Source organism: Eurosta solidaginis, chromosome 1, assembly GCF_040869045.1.
Source record: "Eurosta solidaginis isolate ZX-2024a chromosome 1, ASM4086904v1, whole genome shotgun sequence".
Classification (NCBI taxonomy): Eukaryota; Metazoa; Arthropoda; class Insecta; order Diptera; family Tephritidae; genus Eurosta; species Eurosta solidaginis.
In genome coordinates, this window is record NC_090319.1 from 343,455,241 (window position 1) to 343,479,081 (window position 23,841).

Consider the following 23,841-nt stretch of genomic DNA (forward strand, 5'->3'; position numbering starts at 1 on the left):
TACCTGGATACGGCTTCAACATCCCGTATCGTATCCGTATTTTAGGATGCGGACGATAATGCTGATGTTGGATGTTGTGGTCGCAGGTGTATATCGGTCAAGTTTGTTTACGAGTTAGCTGTGGTTCGAATAGCTCACATTCGCATGCTTTCTTCCCCTGATGAAATAAGATTATTATGTAGTGAATGAATGAGATATGAAGAATAAATTCATTATAATGGCATTCAAAAATGATTCAAAAATCTCAACCAAAACGATTGAAATATATTCACGAATATGATCAGAAAATGACTGTGAAAAGCAGTCAAATATTACTCTAAAACTATTAAAGCTCAATTTTACAATGATATCAAATATGAATAAAAAGCGTTTCGAAATAAGAATCATAAATGATTCTTCAAGAATAATCACATTTATGGTACATTTTTCTCCCGACGATACGTTAATTTTCGAACAGAAAATGCTTTTAAATGTGATATTTAAATATTTTTTGATCAAAATTTTCAAAAAATGCTGGCCGGGTAATATCAATATGGATAAAATATTATTACAATTAGTAAACAATAACCTACCGAAAATTAAAAAATAAAATAAACTATCAAGTACATCGAATTATCAAAAGATTGAGTACTTACATCAATACCAACATAAACTTCTAACGCAATTAACATAAAAATACATTTCTCAAAATTCTGACAATTAAAAAAAAAATACAATATACCTACAACACAAAATTCAAACATTTTTCAAACTACAACACAAAATTCTTACAGTACTCAATATACACTGTAAATTAACATTTAAAAAATAAATTTTTCGTTTCACTGGAGGGGGAGTATATGAAGGGTTATCTACTTTGTAAAATATACTTTAATTACGTAAATTATTTTTATGTTATCTTAATTATAATGTTATTTCAAAATTAAAATTTTCAAAGCAGTTATTTTTATAATTGTTAAAATGTGAAAATATTTAATTTGAATATAAAATAAATTTTAAATAAAACTATAGTTTAACATTATAGCTAGGTGTGAATTGCCTCATAAGAATACATGCAAAGAATATTTTGTAGTGCAGTGCAGTGCTGCGTAGTGCAGCCTAATGTGGCCTTAGCTTTAAGGCCAATTAAACTTCCTTAAGGGCCAATTAATGGTGACTTATAACCATAAAACCACAGCATGGGAACCAGCTGATCGAACCTACCTTATGGAAATCAATGTAATCGATTAATGGTGCCATACCATAACGCTAACGCCATAACCAACCATACCATAGCCACCCAATTGGTTTTTGGTTTCTCGCCATATCCATAACCTAAAAATATTTCAGTTGGTGAATTTAATAACTTTTTGTAGAGAAACCAAAAACCAATTGTTTGGCTATGGTATGGTTGGTTATGGCGTTAGCGTTATGGCACCATTAATCGATTACATTGATTTCCATAAGGTAGGTTCGATCAGCTGTTTTATCTGGTTATGGTTTTATGGTTATAAGTCACCATTAATTGGCCCTTAAGGAAGTTTAATTGGCCTTAAAGCTAAGGCCACATTAGGCTCTGGCCAAAAAATAATGGCCGCGTAACCATGAACATTTTTATGTAGGTGCGTCCAACGCAATCTTATACATGATGAGTTGATTGCACATATTTCTATGGAGAACGGCAGATCTAGAAACACTACCGCCATCGGACCACAAGATTGCAATCTTTTTTTGCTACATGTAAAGCATAAGAAGAAGAATTCTACACTTCCTTTGGCTATAAGTGGTTTTACACTTTGCTGATGTGATATAATTTTTACCAATTCTTGGCACTTTTCCGACGTTTTTTCACGATTAAAAACCGCATTTTAACAAAAGATTTGGAGACAAAATATGTTATCGGCCGCCGTGGTGTGACGGTAGCGTGCTCCGCCATCCACACCAAAGATCCTGGGTTCACGCTCCGGGAAAAGCAACATCAAAATTTTAGAAACAAGTTTTTTCAATTAGAAGAAAATTTTTCTAAGCGGGGTCGCCCCTCGGCAGTGTTTGGCAAATACTCCGAGTGTATTTCTGCCATGAAAAGCTCTCGGTGAAAACTCATCTGCCTTGCAGATACCGTTCAGAGTCGGCATAAAACAAGTAGCTCCGTTTCGCCAATTTGTAGGAAAAATTAAAAGGAGCACGACGCAAATTGGAAGAGAAGCTCGCCCTAAAATCTTTTCGGAGGTTATCGTGCCATATATTCTTTTTTTTTTACTGCATAGGACAACCGTTATCAGAATGGTTATCAAATGGTGACAAATCAGATCTTTAGAAGATAAAAGCTGGATTGATTTTCCAATCAATTCCTGGAAATTGAATTGTGCAAACGGGGTTGCGATAATTGTAGACAACAAAGTTGATAGGCCGCGAACTTTCCAATTAACTAAAACTTCCGATTTGTGCAACGCTGCTTTTGTTTACACAATTTTTATACTCAGCTGGGCAGAGCTCATCCCGTAACGGCATAAACTAATCGAGATAGATATAGACTTCTATATATCAAAATGATCTGGGCGAAAAAAGAAATTCATTTAGCCATGTCCGTCCGTCCGTCTGTTCGTAAACACGATAACTTGAGTAAATTTTGAGGTATCTTAATGAAATTACATAGATATGTAAGTTCCTGCGCACTCATCTCAGATCGTTATTTAAAACGAACGAAATCGGAGTATAACCACGCACACTTTTTCGATATCGAAATCTCGAAAATCCGAATGCAGAATAGAATAGAATAGAATAGAATAGAATAGAATAGAATAGAATAGAATAGAATAGAATATAATAGAATAGAATAGAATAGAAGAGAAAATTAGAAAAATGGCGTTTAAGTCGAACAAAAATGTACCAATCCTTGTGAAATTTGGTAGGGGCATATATGTACCATGTACGTATACGAGCAGCGGAGAGTCAATGCACAAACACATGCATACATCTGAGATACTCCTATAAGTATGCAATGAGAAAAACTATAAAATTGTGCAATTGTAGTTACAGCTGAGAAGTTTGAGAGCTACTGGACTAGTAGATTCTGGAAGCGCCTAGAATATGTATAAAATTGTGCAATTGTAGTTACAGCTGAGAAGTTTGAGAGCTGCTGGACTAGTAGATTCTGGAAGCGCCTAGAAGATGCGAAGGTTGAAATCAAAGAGTATAAAAGGCGACAATTGTAGAGGCGCTGGAATTCAGTTTGATTTGAGTTGTCAAGCAGCTTCCACTAAGACGCTATCTAGCGAGCAAGAGCAGTATTATTTTGAATAGTAGAGTTTCATTTGAGCTATCAATCAGTTTGGTTATTAAGCAAGCTATTCGTTGCAGTTTGAGTGTTATTGTGAAGTACTTTAATAAAGGCCATTTTGCATTATTACAAATTGGAGTTATTTATTCAACAGTTTAGTGATTCGAACTTAGCAGAGGATTGCAAATAAGAGGATTTGCAAGTAAATTCGTTACAATATTTTACAAACAGCTATTAAGTTATTTTTAGCCTCAACAACATAGCAATAACACAACGTACCCACTCAGCATTTAGGTGATTCAATTTTCAATTTCCCTACATATCAATACAATTTGATTACTCTTTCTGAGTAAATAATGAGTTATCATACAATTGAACAAAATAAATAATCAAATATGAATACTTTTGATGATGAAAAACTAAAAAGCATTTTTCGATCACTTTTTGGAATTATTTTTGAAGTCATTTAATTACTAAATTTTAATATTTGATAAAACCCAACAAACATAATAATCAAATATGCTTTCCTTTGATGATCAAAAACTGAATGTAGTTTTTCAATCACATTTTGGAATCATATTTGAATTAAATGATAAAAAATGATTATAAATTTTCGATCACCTAAAGTAAACATATTTAGTTGTTATATCGACCTATTGATTTGTAAGATCGCGGGTTCGAATCGAGCTGAAAAAATTATTAAATTAGAATAGAAGAAAGAAAAAATTTAGACAACTGCCAAAGCTCGTTGTATAGATCCATTTCGGAAACTGCTAAATTCCTTCATCGGTAACGTCTTTCTTCTATTCTAATTTAATAATTTTTTCAGCTCGATTCGAACCCGCGATCTTACAAATCAGTAGGCCGATATAACAACCAAATATGTTTACTTTAGGTGATCGAAATCTCGAAAATCCGAATGCAGAATAGAATAGAATAGAATAGAATAGAATAGAATATAATAGAATATAATAGAATAGAAGAGAAAATTAGAAAAATGGCGTTTAAGTCGAACAAAAATGTACCAATCCTTGTGAAATTTGGTAGGGGCATAGATTCTATGATGATAACTGTTGCCTGTGAAAATTGACGAAATCGGTTGAAGCCACGCCCAGTTTTTATACACAGTCGACCGTCTGTCCTTCTGCTCGGCCGTTAACACGATAACTTGAGCAAAAATCGATATATCTTTACTAAACTTAGTTCACGTACTTATCTGAACTCACTTTATCTTGGTATTAAAAATGGGCGCAATCTGACGATGACCACGCCCACTTTTTCCATATCGAAAATTTCGAAAAATGAAAAAAATTCAATAATTCTACACCAAATACGAAAAAAGGAATGAAACATGGTGATTGGCGCAAAGTATAACTTTAGAAAAATACTTTGTAAAATGGGTGCGACACCTACCATATTAAGTAGAATAAAATGAAAAAGTTCTGCAGAGCGAAATCAAAAGCCCTTGGAATCATGACAGGAATACTGTTCGTGTGATTACATATATAAATAAATTAGCTGTACCCGACAGATGATGTTCTGGGTACCCTGGTCCACTAAGGGCCACTCCCTTTTAAAACCCTCCTTAATACCTTTAATTTGATACCCATATCGTACGAACACATTATAGAGTCACCCCTCGATTTCTCGAAAAGGCGTTCACCTATAGAACTATGGTGCACTCCCTTTTAAAATACTCTTTAATATCATACAAACACATTCCAGGGTTACCCTAGGTTCATTTTCCTACATTTTCCCTTATTTGGCTACAAGGCTCTCAGCTGAGTATGTAATGTTCGGTTACACCCGAACTTAGCCTTCCTTACTTGTTTTAACTTGCGACTTTCCGTTTGCGATGACGATGTAGTTATACCTTTGATTTGAAATCCACAGATATGGTCTCCTTGGTGCTTCAGGTTGTGGGAAAACAACACTACTCTCATGTTTGGTTGGCCAACGTCAGTTGAATAGCGGCGAAGTCACAGTTCTAGGCCATACGCCCGGACATCCAGGAAGTGGCATTCCGGGCGCACGTGTTGGATATATGCCACAGGTAAGTAAAAAATGTTAAACGTAAAAACAGATGCATGTACCAAATCAATTGAACATGAGGTTTGCTACGAATTTATATGAATTTAGGTTATACTCTGAGGTTAATTTTGTAACGAGAGACTTCTAAAGTTGGGGTCTAACTTGAAAGCGAAGGGTAGCACGTTTAGTGAGATTTCGTATGCTTAAAAACTCGATTCATTCGATTGGTATACTACTGTTTTTCCTACAACTCGCACTTTCTACATCTGCTGTAACTGACGATGTATAACACGTGACGCCAGAAGGCAGTGTCCAGTTAATATGCATGCATATGATCTTTGCAGCCACATGTTTTTGTCCACGAATTTCATGCTTGGATCATGCAATTCCTGTCTTCTTTTGATTTCTCACAAACGGATTGGGTCTTCTACCGCCGATTCATCGAGTGCTACAACCTCCTTTGCCAACTCATCGGACTTTTCGTTACCTGCTATCCCTTAATGACCGGGTACCCAGTAGAGATGTATGGTCCGGCCTGAGGGTAGACTCTCCAATGCTTATTTGTACTCCAGTACATTTGTTGATGAAGTACTGTGTGAGATAGTTGTCTTCATCACAGCCTGGTTATCAATATTGACACGACTGCATATTGAGCACGCTTCCTTCAGAATATCTGCTGCGTTCTTCACGGAAACAATTTCCACCTGAAAAACAATGGCGACAGGCTGTAAGATCTCTTTATTTTTGGAACGACATAGTAAACAGCAGACCTGACCACTTCCGTTAATTTGAAACCATCGGTATTTGTTTGATGATCAGCGTTTATAGATTTTATGGCCTCGCGAAGACCCTATTGCGACGCGATCATTTTGCAGCTAAACATGGAGCCAATCCAATATGTAAAGGCCGAGTACTTCAATCTAGTTGAAACTGTCCATGATTGCTCGTTTCGAGACAATATTGAAATCCCCGGCAATGTCCATAAAAATACCTTGGCTCTATTCCTGGTGTTTCAGGGTTTTCTCTACATGACCACCCTCTACAATGCAGTATCGACTGACTTGTCTTTGGTGTAAGCATGTTGGGCTGAAGAGTATAATGCTTCATTCATGTTTGATTTAATATATTCATCTATTAAACCCTCTACGGTTTTAAGCAGAAAATATGCTAAACTAATAGGCCGGTAGTCTATAGGATTCAGATAACTGATTCTTCCTGTTTCGCTATGAAGACTTCTCGAGCCGTTCTCCAAGATTGCGGGACGTAGTTCAGTTTTATGCAATCCTCAAATATTGTTTTCAACTATTCTGCAATCCTTTTTAAGCTATTTCCACCTGCCATCTGCAACATAGCAGTGAATCTCTTATCTGATCCTGGCAATTCGAGCTTGGCAAACGTTTTCATCGCCCATTCAATTACAGTAGTGTATAGATGTGTGAATGTTATTACACAACTATTCCGCATCATTTACGGATGGGAAGTGCGTATTAAGTAGCCTCTCTAGAGACTCTTCACTACTGTATGACCACTCCCCGTCGTCCTCTCTTATCAGTCCCTGGGCTATATTTTCCTTAGATATGACTTTCTTCGGTTGCGCTGGAACATTCTATGTCCGCACAGAAAATTTTTCCATGAAACCTCCTTCGACCTGCTGATTTCACGTTTATAGATCCTTAATAGATCTCTATATTCGTCCCAGCACACCTCGCACTCCGCAATTTTCGCCATATCGTTTACTTGCCTTCTAAGAAGACTCAACTTCTTACTTCAACATGGTGGCTTTGCCTTTCGCTTCTCATAGGACAAGCTTTATTGTACGCAGTTGTCAGCGCCTTTGATAAGATTTTGATTTGCAGTGAAAACCTTTATAAGTGGCCCAAATCTTTCTGCTACATATTTCTGGAATTTGTACCGGTCTGTTGTCCTAATGTTTCGGATTTTCACTTCTCTACCCTCTTTATGGGGATGCTGAAGTTAATATCTGCATGGTGGCCATCGTATTACACTTTGCCCATTCACATCAGCGCTTATGACAAGCCATCTTCTGCATACTTCTTGATCCGCCATCGCTATGAACTACTCTGGTGGCGCCTCTGGGCCATGTATTAGGATGCTAGAATATTGTAACCACCGCTAGGCATACACGAGTGTAGGTGTTTTCTCCAGATGAGAGCTATGGCTCCTGTATCTGTGCCACATCAAATGAACCCTCATCAAGAGTCAGAAGGAGCTCTCTCCACGCCATTTTACTATTCCGGCACATTATCTTTAAGACTCGCAACGTTATTGAGCTGTTTGTCTCACTACAAATTATTCGCCACTGCGCTAACGTAATAGAGGTCCGTTTTGCCCTCCCCTGCTAGATAGTCTTTAAATCTGTAGTGCGAAACTACCGCATTGTCCATTTTCGCTTCAGGGTACCACAGCTATGGTGTACTCAAAAATATCCCTTCCTTTACAAATCTTAATATTTCATACTCAAACTTAAACTCTCCACCCTTAGGCCCGGTTTTTGAGTAGTTGGTTATGCTAAGCTTAAACTAAGTTTGCTTAAACTCTAGTCAAATTTAAACTCAAGTTAAACTACTGAGCAGTTTTTCAGTCACAGTTTAAGGCCGCATTTGGGGTAGGCTTTTTTGTGCGGCAACATTGGTTTTTTACGGCAACAGCTGGATTTTGTTTACCCAACAAACATGGAAAAAAAATTTCTCCAGCGAAATATATCTAGTTCCGGAGGCGATATCCAACATACTTATTTAAATATTCTTAAATCAGATAGTTCTCTAGTTGATATCCAGTTCTCCAATCTCCATCGTCGAAAACTTCCTTAAAACGTCATTCTTAAATTATCTTCCGACCTTTGAGAGATTTTGAGAAATATACAGTTCTCAAATGAATATTCAACACATTTCTCCAGTTGATATCCTACATTGGATATCGAGTTGAGGTGGAGTTAAAAACAAAATCTCCAATGTGGGAAATAAACACCTGGTTGATAGCAGTAATGAAGCGTAATTAATCAAAAATAAATTATATATATTTTATTTTATTTTCGTGAAAATACTGTGGTATGGAATCTTACATTCGAGTCCAGTTAGAGAACAAGTTGGGAATTAAATTTTTTCAACTTCAATAATAGCATTTTTTGTTTTATAAAATATTCCGTCTTTTGCTGAGTACGATATGTTTCTCGAGTTGAGCCACTGTTTCGAAACAACTCTTGAGATTTTAGAAGCATGCCTAGTTCTCAACATGAGATCTAATGGTACTCAAACCCAAATTTTTATTGGGTATATTCGACGCCATTTCGAATGAACGCAAATAACTCATAGGTTAACTAGAGTTTAACCCAGCCAAATCGGCCGCTTAAGCTCAGCTTAAACTTCAGTTAAAGTAGACTGATAAACTGCGGAATAAGGTTAAGCGTGGTTTAACTGACAAACTGAGTTGAACTTGTACTGAAAACCGGGCTTTAGTCTTTAAATAGTTTGTTTACCCCAAAAGCAAAAATGCCTAGTAAATCTTTAACGTAAAAACTTGTTTCTTTTAGGAAAAATATTATAAAGTGGTGGAATTTCAATCTAACTTCATACTTTTACTAGGACTTAGGCCGTTATTCCTTATAACCATGTGGTTCTAAATATTGCATACTTTTCTGCGCGCTTGATATTGTTTTAGAATTTTCAGCGATGGAGTTTTAGCATTAGCGATTGTTGAAATTCCGGGGCAGTACTTCCATTGTAGTAGTGGAGTTGTTTTCGTATAATATTGGAATAACCATTATTCGAATAATACGATCCTTTCAAATAATTCGACTATTTCATTATTCGAATAGATGAAGCGTACCATTCAAATACCTCACTACTCGAAGCCAATACTCTCCGAATAGCTCAGTCTTCAGGCACCAAAGGTTAAACTCTTTAGGAATCTGTATACAAGGTCGAAAGGCCCTGGTGATCAGTTTAACAATTAAAAGCAAATTATAAATATATAAACTAGACGTTGGGATATAATTTTGTTCGGGAAAGTTTATCTGTTCAATGCCACCTTTCAGAAAACTACAATTTACTGTTATTACTGTTGTAAAATCTTCAGAATATGGTAATGTTTGTTTGTTTAATGGTGTGTTCTATTTATACTTATTATTTAAAAATGCATGAGCTTAACACCGGCTTATAATAACTGAATATTCAATTATTATGTTTTCTAAAAGAAACTGAAAAGAAAGAAACATTTACTGGTATATTGCGATGGTACCTTTTAAAAACCGCCACGTAATCATCAGCAGGCAATTCGTAAATTAATATAGAGACAGAATGTCTCAATTGTGTTGTTAGTGTAGAAATGAGATAAATAAAGAAGAAGTAAGCAAGAAAACAAATACAAGCAAGATAGCCTAGTGATTAAGGCAACTGCAGTTTCACCGCGTGATTCGCGGTTCGAATCTCGGTGAAACCTTTGAGAACATTACGAAATTGCCAGATGATGATTACGTGGCAGTTTTCGAAATTGGTACTATTTACCCAATATGCCGGTAAATGTTTCTTTATTTTCAGTTTCTCTTAGAAAACATAATAATTGAATATTCAATTATTATAAGCCGGTGTTAAACTCATGAATTCTTAAATAATAAGGATATGGTAATATTTTCTGATTTGATGTGGTTTTATTACTCATTATGGTACCACATATGATTCGCCTTAAAAATGTAACTGTCGCCTTTTTTTTTGGTTCATAAAAAGTTTATTTTATATACTTAATTGAATATTTATTTAATGTTTTTAAAGGAAATTGCCTTGGTTGATGAGATGACAGTAAAGGAGACCATATTCTATTTTGGTCGTATTTATGGTTTAAAAGAAGAACAAATTCGTGAAAAATTCAAAATATTACGTTCACTCTTACAATTACCACCGCCGAAACAGTTAGTGAAGAATTGTAGTGGAGGCCAACAGCGCAGAGTTTCATTCGCATGCGCTATGATACATGAACCAGAGCTCTTGATTCTAGACGAACCGACTGTGGGTTTGGATCCTATGTTGCGTGAGAAGTAAGTATATGTGTCTTTTTATTTTTATGTATTGTAACGAATTTAGGGAAATTCCGCTTATTCCAAACCTTCTGCTAACATTCCAATCGCTGTTGAATAAATAACTCCAATATTCAATAATGCAAAATGGTCTTTATTAGACTACTTTGAGAGCACTTCACAATAACACAACCAATAGCGTGCTTAAATCAAAACTGAATACTGATTTCTCAGCTTGCGCTGCCTTTATACTCTCAGTTTTCTCGTTTATCCATTTCTCCAAAGGTGTAGTCATTTCGCAAAACTGTATTCTTGAACAATTGTATCCCTTGCTTGGTTATTAGCTATATACATGTATACCTATTTGTAGTTTATGTTTCTCTTATAGCCATATGCGGGTGTATGCGTGAGTACTACTTCGCTGATGATTACATGTGTTTGTGAGTATATCTTCGTTGTCTTGTATGTATGTGGGTAAATGATGATTTAATTGTTTACGTACATACGAGAGGCTGCTTAGTATCAGCTTAGTGGTGCTAGTATCTCATAGTGATGTAAATATTCGTCACAGTATGTTTGTTGTCACGTAAATATACATACATATTATAGTGGGAAATTTTTCTTGTAGATTCAGGTTCTACATAGTCAATTTATGGCTAGCGCAATTTAGAATGAAGTTTTAGTCTTAAATAACTTACTAATTTGCACTGTTCAATACAACATACATACCTAGATAGTGATTAACAGCTCAACCTAATATAAACGCACGCAAGTCATTTTCTGTAAAAAATTTCTCATGCACATACAACTTGTATGAGAGCAACCGAAATGAATTTGCTGCGTGAAAGCCTAACATGCCAACCTAATACAATCGCACTGCGTTGTAAAACATGTATGCAAACGTCAAATCTAAATGTCACACACAACAAAAATCTAAAATCGAGTTAGGTTTTCACGCAGCAAACTCAATTTCGGTTGCTCTCATACAAGTTGTATGTGCATCAGTGAGCTGAAATTATTCATCTTTTAGGGTTGTTAGTGGACTAACCAAAAAAATTAGTATGAGTGCGTACGCAAACAAAGAAAATGAAGCACCTATATCCACTAACACAAATTTACATAGTCATGCTTCGTAAAATGAATAACCGTTCATAAGCCACGAAGCAGTCAATTGTCTTATTGAGCAAGAAAGTCAACTGTGTTATACGCAAACACTAATTGGAATAAGTAAGACTAATAGTGCAATAAAATGAATAAAGTCATATCAGTCTTCTCACGCTAGCAACATAACGATGTACACGAAACTAAACTGAATACAGCGCCAAAGTAAAACCAATGGTAAAGGAAGTATACAGTGTACTACACACGAAATCAACGTGGTACTGAGTTAAAGCGACAATGACATCAGTTTATACTCAAAAATTTCATATATGTATGTGACATATGTGTTACGGGGCACTCGTATGTATTTTCCATTTTATGTGCTAATTACTTATAGTATTTGTCTCTACTTGACTAAGTACACATTTAGACACAATTTTTTGGCTCATGACTAAGTGCACTAATTTGTATTAGTACTCAAAGCAGATCTCTGGTGTGCATGAGACATTTTTGACAGAAAATTACTTGCGTGCGTTTATATTAGGTTGGCATGTAACTCGATTTCCAATTTTTGTTCTGCGTGACATTTTAGTTTGACGTTTGCACACATGCTTTACATTGTCGCAACGCATGCTTATTTCGGTTAGGGCAAAAAACGCCGGTTGTTGGCTTGCGCTAAAAAAACGCAGTGCGGTTTTATTAGATTGGCTTGTCAGTTGTCCTTTTATTCACTCCTCTCTCTGTATCTCTTTTTTGGAAAAGACGGCCATCCTTTTGTTTTCCCTCTAGCTCCCGCTCCTTTTCCCTCCTCCGCTTCATCTATTCCTATCTCTCTATCTTCGTCTAACTGTTCTCAATCTTGTTTTCTTTCCCTCGTTTTTCTGCTCTAATTCGTTTTATTTTTCTACATCCCTTATTCCGAGTTCCAATCCTAGTCCCAGTCGCAGTCCCAAGGGGTGGACCACCCTTACCATTTTGCGGTATGAAAAATAGATAAGATCCGATTCTCGGACCTACTCAATATGCTCACAAAATTGCATGAGGATCGGTCGAGCCGTTTTAAGGAGTTCAACCAAAAACACTGTGACACGAGAACTTTATATATGAGATTTATGAGCTCCCCGCATTTTCCAATTCTGTTTGGCTTTTTCTGTCGGCTTTTCTGATCAATTTAAATTTGCTGAGCAGCTGACATTTGATAACCCAGAGAAGACAAACTGTGGTGTTGCCCTGTGGAATTGAAATGTGGCAAGAGTGATGGTGCTGCCATGTAGCATTGTAATAAGACGTTTGAGTTCTGTTCGTAACATCCCCAACCCCGTGAACCAACTACTAGATATGTCGAGAATTGCCAACTTAGATGCTGGCCTCTGTGTCAACCCTATAGCTGCGCGTTCGTTCGCTCGATATTTTCCGCTTCGATTATTAGACTTTGCAATGTGAGCTCTCTCGGAGCAACACCCTTCATTGTGTGATTCAATACTGGCTTTACCCACTGCACCATTGTCTCACAGATAGACTCCTTCCACACTCCTTTAAGACACTTCATACTGGACTGCTTGCAAGTCGAAGACATCGGAAAATCGTTTCATATCGTTAGCCACCCCTACAAAATTCTTGCCGTTGTCGGACCTGATCCTCTTAGGCAAGCCCCTTTGGTTCATAAATTTACGCATAGTCAGAATACACCCGTCGGTGGTCAGGTCATGCACCACCTCGAGGTGTATGGCCCGAACTATACGTGCCACCCATCTTCTCTGCTTCTTCCAACGGTTACATTTATTGGCCAAAAAAATCCAATCCCGTAAAGGTGAATGGCTTCACTAATGGCGTATGTCTATGTTCTGGAAGCGACAACGTTATTGGCTGCACCGGATTTGGATTCCGTATTTCATTCAATTTATATGGGACTATAACGGTTCGAGGGACTTCTCATTCGAGGTGACGACACACTTGGCGTTTGGCTAAATTCAATTCGACGGCTGTAAGGCTAAACCTTTACCGAGACGTGGTTTCCACATGCTGCAGCTTGCACCGATTTACGGAACGAATTAGCCCAGCTATGACTCTCTTCAGCTTGGCAATGTAGGAGATCCTCGAGAAGTAAAGTACGGCATGTGTGGTGGATACCAGCATTACTTTTGACGGGATTTCCCCCTTGTCCTAGGGAAAGTTCAAGTTGGGAAATTGCAGCCACGTCTGCTCTTTCTCGTATAACCAGCTCGGCCAAATGGATGAAGGTCTGAAGTCGGTCTCTATGTTCAACCAAGTACCTTTTTGTCTGAAATTTTTTCACATGTTGACAACGACCTCCAATCTGACGTGATAGTGGAGTCCAATATCTCAGCGACTCTGTGCGCTACGAAGGGTTTGTATCGCCGGTGCTCGCTGTTTACTCATTTTATAACTGTGGACGATGTGAAAGGTATGACAACTGTTGTCATCAAACGGGTGCCCAGCACGGCGGCCTCTAACTCCAATCTCGGAATCGACAGCTGCTTTAGAGGAGCAATCCGAAAGCTACGAGCGAAATGATAAAGTCGTGGGTTCGCCAGTACGCAGCAAATGCCTCTTCACTGGCTTCTCCGAATACGTGAAGCTGAGAAGTCTTCATCGTGGCTCCCAGAAAGTAATGGCATGGCACTTGACATGAAACGACACTCGGCAACTGCTTAGACAGCACCAAATTCCATATTGTATTGACGTCGTCTGGTATGTTCATCTCAACTGATTTTCTTCTTCCAAAGTCGGCATAGCAGTGAAGTTGCACTGTGAAGTGCACAAGAATCCCAGAGAATGGAATATCGGCTAGGTTATACTTAACAACCGCCGACAACTGCCCCTTAAAAGCTTCACATCAGCCATTCCCTAGAGAGAAGACTAAATTGTGGCGATAAACTTTTGAAGTTGTTCACGGAGGGGGGTTTTCTGCTCAGACCCCTATTTAAGCTGCACCTTTCCACAATGAGGGATGCGATGTAATTAAAGCCCTTCTTAAACCGTGCTGAGCTCCCTTGCGTCCAACTGTTCTAAAATTTACATCATCTGGGTCCCGGGACACATCAGTATCCCCGGCAAGCGACACGGAGATCTCTTATTGTGCATGAGTACAACTGAGACGGATGTAGATGATCGTAAGGAATTCGGCGTACGTGGTATGTTGCTGTATAGATGGGCCCGAGTCAGCTTAGCATGTAGGTAGAAAGGTCTTTCTCGCCGGAAGTGAGTAGCACGCGGTGTGCCAAAATCGTCCTAACATACTGGTAAACCCCCCTGCTGCAGCTGGATTGAGGACTATGAGGTGGAATCATTGAGTCACCTTATGCTTAATTTTGGTCTCGGGCGGGAATACGGCCTCGTGACGCGGGATATAAGCTTCTTAACTGTGAGCACGACACTAACTGAGTTCGGCTTCATCCCTAGCAGGACAGACTACTGAGCGCTGGCTTCCTCTTTGGTTGCCACATTCACCACTCACATTCCCTCAAGGGAGTGGGAAATTAATATGGGACGGGAATCTGATGAAGCTGTTCATGGATGGCTCCGGCTGAGTAAGAAGGTTGTGGGTAGAGCACTATGCCCTGAGCACAATGTTAGCCGGAAAGTTAGGCTGTCGAATCACTTCAGCGTCTTCTAGGAGGATATTTCCTCCATTTGGGATGCGGTAGATGGGATGCTCTCCGCCCTTTTTACTTTTAAGGAATTTGACATCTACTCAGATAGCCAGGGTGATCTCTTGGCCCTGATAGATACTAGCGAGCTGAACGTGTCTGCCAGTGGAGACTTTGTCGGTAGTGTAAGGTTAAGTATTTGCGAAAGACTGCCGAAAAGGCTTTTTTGATGGACACTTCTTGATGAAGTACTGTTTGAAAATTACGGGAGCCCTGAAAACAAACCCGATGGCTGCACTGTATGCCATTCTGCACACTCCACCTACAGACCTGGTGGCAAAACACATAGCGTTAACAACTGCATCGAGCGCAGACCATCCGGCCATAGAAGTATAGCGTCATCAACTACAGGACGAACAGCCGATACGCGTGTACACCGGAGGTTCCAAAGTAGCGGAAGGAGTAGGGTATACCTGCACTGATCCAGAACACTGTAGTGTTTTTCCAGGGGAAGTAGTAGCCGTAATCAAAGCAGTAGAAACACTGAAAGAAATAGCTTAAATTGCAGGCGCGTCAACTTTTATATTGACAACCAAGCATCAATTAAGGTAATAATCTCGCATAGCACAGCATCTAAAAGTCCCTGGAAAGAATCGGGACAGGGATCGTGTATATTGGGTCCCAGGCCATATGAATATAGATGGGAATGAAGCGGTTGAACTAGCTAAAAAGGGCGCATCCCTCGAAGCTTGCTCAGTAGATGTCCCAATTAGATTGGGTGAGAATAAGAGAAGGTGAGAGGTGCACATGATCGACCAAGCAGGAAAGGCGTGGACCCAAGCGCAGGGCTGCAAAGTTTCTATAAAATGGTACAAAAGAAATAGCACACGAAGAAAAAAAATTTTAATGTTTTATCGATCTAATATATTGTAACGAATTTAGGGGATTTCTGCTTATTTGCAATCTTCTGCTAACGTTCGAATCGCTAAACTGTTAAATAAATCACTCCAATATTCTGTATTGCAAAATGGTCTTTATTAGACTACGTTGGGAGTAGTAGAATTATACTTCACAATTAAACTTCACTTCGCAACTGATAGCGTGTTTAAATCAAACTTATTAGTCATTCCTCAGCTTGCGCTGCTTTTATACTCTCTGTTGCCTCGTCAGCATATTTCTCCAAAGGTCTAGACGTTTCACTTTATAGAATCTCATGCTTGGTTCCCAGCGATATACATCTATGTATATTTGTAGTTTATGCATTTCTCAATGTCATACACGTGTGCATATGTGAGAACCAACTTCGGCTGATGACCACAAGTGTGTGCGTGAGTGATTCTTCGTCGCCCTTTATGTACGTGTGTAAATGTGATGTGGTCATGTATATACGAGTGGCTGCTTCATGTTTTTTTTTTTTTTTTGGTTGCGTGTTTATTTATTTAGTATCAGGTTAGTGATGATAATATTCGTCACAATATTTATATAATAATATATATAAAATTTTTTTTTGTCTGCATAGAATTTGGGACTTTCTTGTCGAAAGCACTAGAAATAGCAAAATGGCTGTGATCATTACAACACATTATATAGAGGAGGCGAAGAAGGCAAACTGCGTAAGTATTTCGATGGAACTAGAACCAAACAAATTTTAAATCAGTCAATAAAATAAATTGTATAAAATATCAATAAGGTTAAGTCATCAACTTCAACACAGGCATGGTAAACGAGTGGTTAGGGTCTTTGCATTTAAAAAGCGACTAACTTGATGGTACACAGGATCCGTGGGCCGTATTTCTCTTTCAAAGGAAATAATTAATAAAGCCTGCATTATCTAGAACTATCATGGAGTATTAGTTATTTCGTTGATCTCTTGGAAGACCAGAGCATTCGACTACGGATCGACTTTTTGGGTGGAATTCTAACACTTTCGCAAAATTTCAAATACAAAGGTCAATATATAAGATAGCGACAAAAGTATTCCATGCACATAGCGAAAAGTGCTAGTCTTCTGATATGTACGGTAATTTGAACCGAGCAAGTTGTCTTCGAGAGCGACTATGTTAATTAATTTATGTGGTAAAAGGAGTTATGATATGTAAATATCAGTTGAGTTTCAATGAAGTCTGTCCCAGATTCCGATAAAAAATTTAACATGCAAATGACAAAAACGTCGTGAGTAGTAGTAGTAGTTTTTGATAGCTCATTCTTTTTAATTGGTAGCACTTACAGACATAAGCACTGGGGGGTCCGATACTTACCAACTTGTTTCCACTCGACACCCCATACATATTTACTTTAAGTCTGACCACAAATTATGAAGGCCATAAAATAATTACATTATACGAGCCGGACCCGTGCGCATCTTGCGCAACCAATATAAAAGTCTCTTATCAAATATCAACAAAAATAAGCTGTTCTATCAATCAATTAAAACTTACAGTACAGCTTGCGCTGCCATCTGGCGTATGCTAGCAACAGTTGGTGCTGCAGTGCAAATATTCACAATAGTGCCATAGTACAAATAGATTTCTTTTTGTGCTCACAATCGTTTACTTTTAACAAAAAAGCATTACGACCAAAATTGCTCAAAGCTCGCTAATAGCCCGAATCTCCATCTTTACAACCAAAGTTTTATTTACAGATTTTGATTCCAAAAGGGACCCGTACATAAAACCCGCAATTAGAAATAATATATATGTGACCCGGCCTATGAAAAGGTGGCTTTTTGACTCAAAAAAGAAATTGCGAGAAACAGCTGTTAACAGCTGTTTTTTTTTTTAGTCATAAGCTACCTTTTCATAGACCGGGTCACATATGATGATTCGCTTTACACCGATTTCACGCAGAGGCTCAATAATATAATTAGTCAAGCTACCTACATTAAAGCCTTTATTGAACTCAATCTTCCATACAAAATTGTCTCAGTTTTGGTGATTCGGCGGGAGAATATTTTTTTTTTATAATTATATTATTTATTTAAGTGGACTGTACGTTATTTTATATTTTTATTTTATTTATTTGTTCTTGTAGAAGAACAGATGTCGCTATGCACCTGTTACACCTTTGTATGTATTCATTGGGGGCTCGCTTCCCAAGGCAGCCGGTTCTATGTGTCGGAGCGACTCAGGATTTTTCCCGACCAAGGGCCTTTTATTTCAGTGTAATCCCATTTAATTTATTGCGTCCCTGGTCGCACCTATTGGATGGGGCGAAGCACTGCTACAACAACAACAGAACTGGGGGCTCTAAGGTATTAGCCGCGGGTTGAGCCACCTTATTTTGCTTTGAAAAAGCCCCGCTTTGGGTTAAAAATTTAAGCTATATCTTAAGACTTTCACTAACCAGTTGAGAATTACAAGCGCACTCAATGGCTAATGAAACAAACGAAAGAAAAATGTTCATATGAATTAAGCGGGGACTGCCCTCATTGCGTTTAAATGTATAAAAACATTTGTTTGAAGCAGTTTTTAATTTATAATTTATTTAATAATTTGGAAAAATTTAGACAACGTGACATCAGGACGGACATGATGACAGGTGTTTCGATTATACCTTGCCAATCTCTTCAAAGCATTTTCTCCCGGGAGTGGGATTTGAACCTGCACTCCACTTCAACCATAGTAAGACGCCTTGTCCGTCCTGATGTGTCGTTGTTTGAATTTTCCCATATTATTTAATAAATTATAAAAATGTTCATAGTTTAAGTCACTTAAGCAAAAATTCATTTTCTTAATTATCTCATTTTGGTTTTATTGAATGCCTAATGGCATTTTATTTTGATCGACTTTAAAGTTAAACAAGAAATGTCTGCTATCCCAGCGGGTTAGAATATACCCGAGGTAGCTATGCCTGTCGTAAGGGGCGACTATAATACCGAAAATAGATTCAAGGGGTTGGGTAGCGCAACCCTTTCAGGTTGCCAGCTCAATACATAGCTTTTCCAAACCCAATTTTCAACCTCACCTATCCGCGGCGAATCCTGTTTCATTAACAGCCGAGGCTCTGGCGACGCCGAATTCCTCATGGATCTAGGGGGTATGGCCTAGAAGGTAGTATGTGTCATAACAAATCGTTGCCGAGATTATCGGGCATGGTAACGGAACGTACCGGTTCTGCATCCGGCAAAAGGCCATCAACATCGATAAGACTCTCCAAAGCCTTCGGGGAGTGTCCTTATCGCTACAACAACAACAACAACAACCATTTTAACCATCTATATATGTATGTACATATATAAAATTTAAGCTATGTATTATACATTTGTATGCAGATATAGATCGGGTTGCATCCTAAACGGTGATCGACCGATTACTGCCAAATTTCAAATACCCACTAGAAACCTTCAAAGGATGGTCATAGGCTAAAAATAATTTCGATACATAAAATGGGCATGGCACCTCCCATAAAAATGGAATCTTTCATAAATTTAGTACGGACTTATATGAGGACAAGCACACCACCAAGAAAATGTGGAGTTAGGAAGAAGTGGGCGTGACAGCTCCCATACAAAGGGAATATTTCATACTGTATATACATATATCTCTAGATGTAGTAGTGGTAGGATAATACAAATTTGTAAGGATCTATATGACGTTAACTACAGTAAAATGTGGAAAAAAGGAGGCGTGGCATCTTTTCTACAAATGGGATTTTTCAGAACTATGGCTGCCCTACGAACTTAGGTGATTTTAACAAAACCTCGATATCATCGAAAAATCCTTTTATTTATACTCCAAATAATATAATATTATAAAAAATATCGTATATCCTATGGTTTCAGTAATACCTAAATTCGCAAATACAGAATCTTGTAAGAAGTTTAAATTTTGTTTTGTTTATGTATTTTGCATATTTTTATAGAAATATGGGGTGAAACCCACAACTCATGTTTATTGTAAAAGCATAATATTTTTTTTTGGCCTGCTGACAGATTTTTGTCAATGAAGCAAGTGACCCCGTGTGAAAAGTATCATATATATTATTTCTAAATGCTGTTTTTATATACGTTTCCCTTTTTCGCTCTTATTTGGAATCCAAATCTATAAATAAAATTTTGGTTGTAAAGATGGAGATTCGGGCTATTAGCGGGCTTTGGGCAATTTTGGTCGTAGTGCTTTTGTTTAGCTATATTTTATTAAAATAATTTATTTGGCGGCCACCGTGGTGTGATGGTAGCGTGCTCCGCCTACCACACTGTATGCTCTGGGTTTGCAACATCAAAATTTTAGAAATAAGGTTTTTAAATTAGAAGAAAATTTTTCTAAGCGGGGTCGCCCCTCTGCAGTGTTTGGCAAGCGCTCCTGGTGTATTTCTGCCATGAAAAGCTCTAGGTGAAAACTCATCTGCCTTGCAGATGCCGTCCGGTCAATTTGTAGGGGAAATCAAGAGGAGCACGATGCAAATTGGAAGAGAAGTTCGGCCTTAGATCTCTTCGGAGGTTGTCGCGCCTTTCATTTATTTTTATTTTTTTAATTTGTTAAAAATAAACGATTGTGAGCACACAACGAATTCTATTTGTACTATGGCACTATTGTGAATATTTGCACTGCATTCCCGACAGTTGCTACCATACGCCAGATGGAAGTGCAAGCTGTAAATTTAATTGATTGGTAGAACAGCTGATTTCTGTTGATATTGGTTGCGCAAGATGCGCACGGGTCCGGCTCGTAAATTAATTATTTCGTTAAACGAGCTTGTGATTCCATTATATTACTGTGTGAAATAGGTGCTAAGTCATGCTAGAAAAACGATAATTTGTCAGGTCATAATATATATGTATGAAATTTCAATTAACAGCAATGTTATCAGAAATAAAATAAATTATTTTGTTTTGTTGATTTTCCGAACCCTTCGGCTCCTCCACTGATTGCACTACCAAAGATCTACATTTTTTTTTAAATTTAAAATCGGCACCATGTTACAAACTGTCCAAATATTTAAAAACCATATTGAAAGATACTCCGGAGCTAAGGGACTAATATGCAATAGCTAACACAACAGAACTAATAGAGAAACTGGAGGCCGTAGAGCCAACAGAGAACAGCAAATTAGTATCTTTTGACATAAAAGATGTATACCCATCAATACCACAATCGGAGACTTTGGACATAGTTAGCTCAACAATAGTTCATACCATGATACAAAAAAGAAGGTAGTTCCACTCAAAATTTTTTGACGTATTTGGGGTTTTTTGAAGTTTCATAATGTTTGTTGTTTTGCCAGAAGCGTTGCCATACCGTTACTGTGTAATGCGAAATTGTAGTTTTTCGGGATGGAAATTTCCTTTAGGATGAAAACGCAATGGTCATCTGAGAAAATAATAATATGCTTTAGCACGATTTATGTGCATATATATCGATTGAGAATATAGTAAAACATGCAGTTTTATTGAAGAATAGTAGATAATGACTCATGCATTGATTAATGACTCATATATTTATGGCAGCTTGACCCCTAGACAGAAAAAAACACACGAAAAATCCCTTTGTTCTAGCATGGCTCTATTATCATGCCCCTACAGTGAATATTTCTCAACACGTGTTGAGAAAAAGTGTACCTCCAAAGTTTCCACATCTATGTCAATGCTAAAAGGAAACAGAATGTGTATAGGCGGGGCAGCCCGTAGTGGCTAACCTGCTGAGCTACATAGTAATGTTCTCCCTAAAAATTGGTTTAACAATTCCTTCCTAAAGCGCAGCGCTTGAATTATACAATAAACAAAAAGTGTAGACTTGTAGCCAATTTATAAAGAAATTGCGGTGTCGGTTTATAAGGACCTCATTTGAGCAAGCAATTGACAAACGTGTATGTTTTGTTAAAAAGTTCTGAGCAAACGTACGGACACTTAAGAAGGCTATATTCACTTGCTTTGCATACTTCGATCCATATTAAAAACCTTTTCTAGGCTGATATTTCTTATTAATATATTTCCATTTAATATAAAATCCATTAAAATTTGAAAAATTCGTAACATTGTACAATCTGGCAGCTTGTTTTTGGTGAAATTGTCATTGTCCCCGCAAAAGTCAAGTGGTTAACGTCACATTAAATGGAATTACCTCCATTTTTTGTATCATGGTTCATACTACAAAAAACAAAGTAAAAAGTATGGAAATCACAAATAAGCTAAGAACGACTTTACGTCAAAACTATTTTCAATTCAACAATAAAATATATAGACAAACAAACGGTCTTGGAATGGGAAGCCCCACATCAGCCATTCTTGTGGAAGTGTTCATGTAAAATCTGGAAGAAAAGTACATACATCAGCTGAAGTCCAAATTAGGGGTGTCATTTTATGCTAGATATGTGGATGACATAATATGCGTTTTAGCTACTAATAACGAAGAGCTTGTACTGGAGTACCTAAACAAGCAGCACGGAGATATAAAATTTGCAATGAAACCGAAAAAGACGGAGGAATCAACTATCTAGACCTCACGATAAATATTGATAAAGTTGCCAAAAGATTTAACTATGACATATATAAAAAGCCAACCGCCACCGACACAATAATGCATAATACCTCAAATCACCCCAACAGCATAAAAATGTAGCATTAGAGCATTTGGTACGTAGACTTGAAAGAACACCTCTTAAACAAGAGGCATATAAGAGAGAGCTTGAAGTCATATATGACATTGCTGCAAACAACGGATATAAAAAAGCACAAGTAGATAAGCTCAGAAGGACGCATGGAGAACCAAAAATAAATAATGAAAAGGAAAATAATAACTCCTTGACGACTATGACATACACTGGAAAAGCAACATATAAATTCGCAAACTTTTTAAAATAATACAACATTAAAACAGCGCTCAAAATATCGAACAATCTATGGCGACAACTAAGAACTAACCCTAACTCAGAGGATCCGTTTAGCAGCCACGGCGTATACAAGCTTACCTGCGGATGCCGACATAGTTACATAGGACAAACAGGACGGCAAATAAGAACGAGGTTCAGAGAACACATTAGAGAGTACAAAAAAAAAACACGGAATCCAAACATTATACCAGAGTCTAACTTCGCGAATCACATGGTCGAAAATGAATGTTCCCCAACAAACATCAATAAAACAGTTAAGGTCCTTCACATACAAGCAAAAGGCGGACGTCTCAACGTACTCGAAAACAAGGAAATCTACAAACAGAAATCATTCGACGGTAGAATAATAAACGAACAGATAAACACAATTTCTGACACAATATTTGAACCTTTAAAACTTGTTTACAAGAAACAAAGTAATCACACAGGTGCAACAGACAAACGCACAACAACAAATAAAAAAATAAATAAATTTAAGGCGCGATAACCTCCGAAGAGAGGCCGAGCTTCTCTTCCAATTTGCGTCGTGCTCCTTTCTAATTATTCCTACAAATTGGCGGGACGGGACCTACATGTTTTATGCCGACTCAGAACTGCATCTGCGACGCAGATGAGTTTTAACTAAGAGCTTTTCATGGCAGAAATACACTCGGAGTACTTGCCAAACATTGCCGAGGGACGACCCCGCTTAGACAAATTTTCTTCTAATTGAAAAACCTTATTTCTAAAATTTTGATGTTGCTTTGCCCGGGGTGTGAATCCAAAGCATTCGGTGGTAGGCGGAGCGCGCTGCCATCACACCACGGTGGCCGCCAAATAAACACAAAACAATGAACGCACTAAAACAACAAACAATGATATTTTGCTTCGTCCAAATATATTCACAAAAAAGGAAAGAACTCCAAGCGGACGCAAAATCGGCTCCCGATCCATGGTTTTTTCTGCACAGAACAATTTTCTGTGAAAGCGTGGGTGTGAATGTA

The 23,841-nt window shown here is 37.8% G+C and overlaps 1 protein-coding gene across 4 annotated transcripts in view; it reads left to right on the forward strand.

Moving 5' to 3' along the window:
* Nucleotides 1–23,841, forward strand: part of LOC137237972 (ABC transporter G family member 23) — a 193,707-nt gene that overhangs the window by 133,197 nt on the left and 36,669 nt on the right. For all 4 annotated transcript variants that reach the window (XM_067762441.1, XM_067762437.1, XM_067762440.1 and 1 more), the window contains exons 3-5: nucleotides 5,153–5,312; nucleotides 10,078–10,340; nucleotides 16,551–16,644. In XM_067762441.1, the coding sequence (XP_067618542.1) occupies nucleotides 5,153–5,312; nucleotides 10,078–10,340; nucleotides 16,551–16,644 (517 nt within the window). The remainder of the gene's footprint in view (nucleotides 1–5,152; nucleotides 5,313–10,077; nucleotides 10,341–16,550; nucleotides 16,645–23,841) is intronic.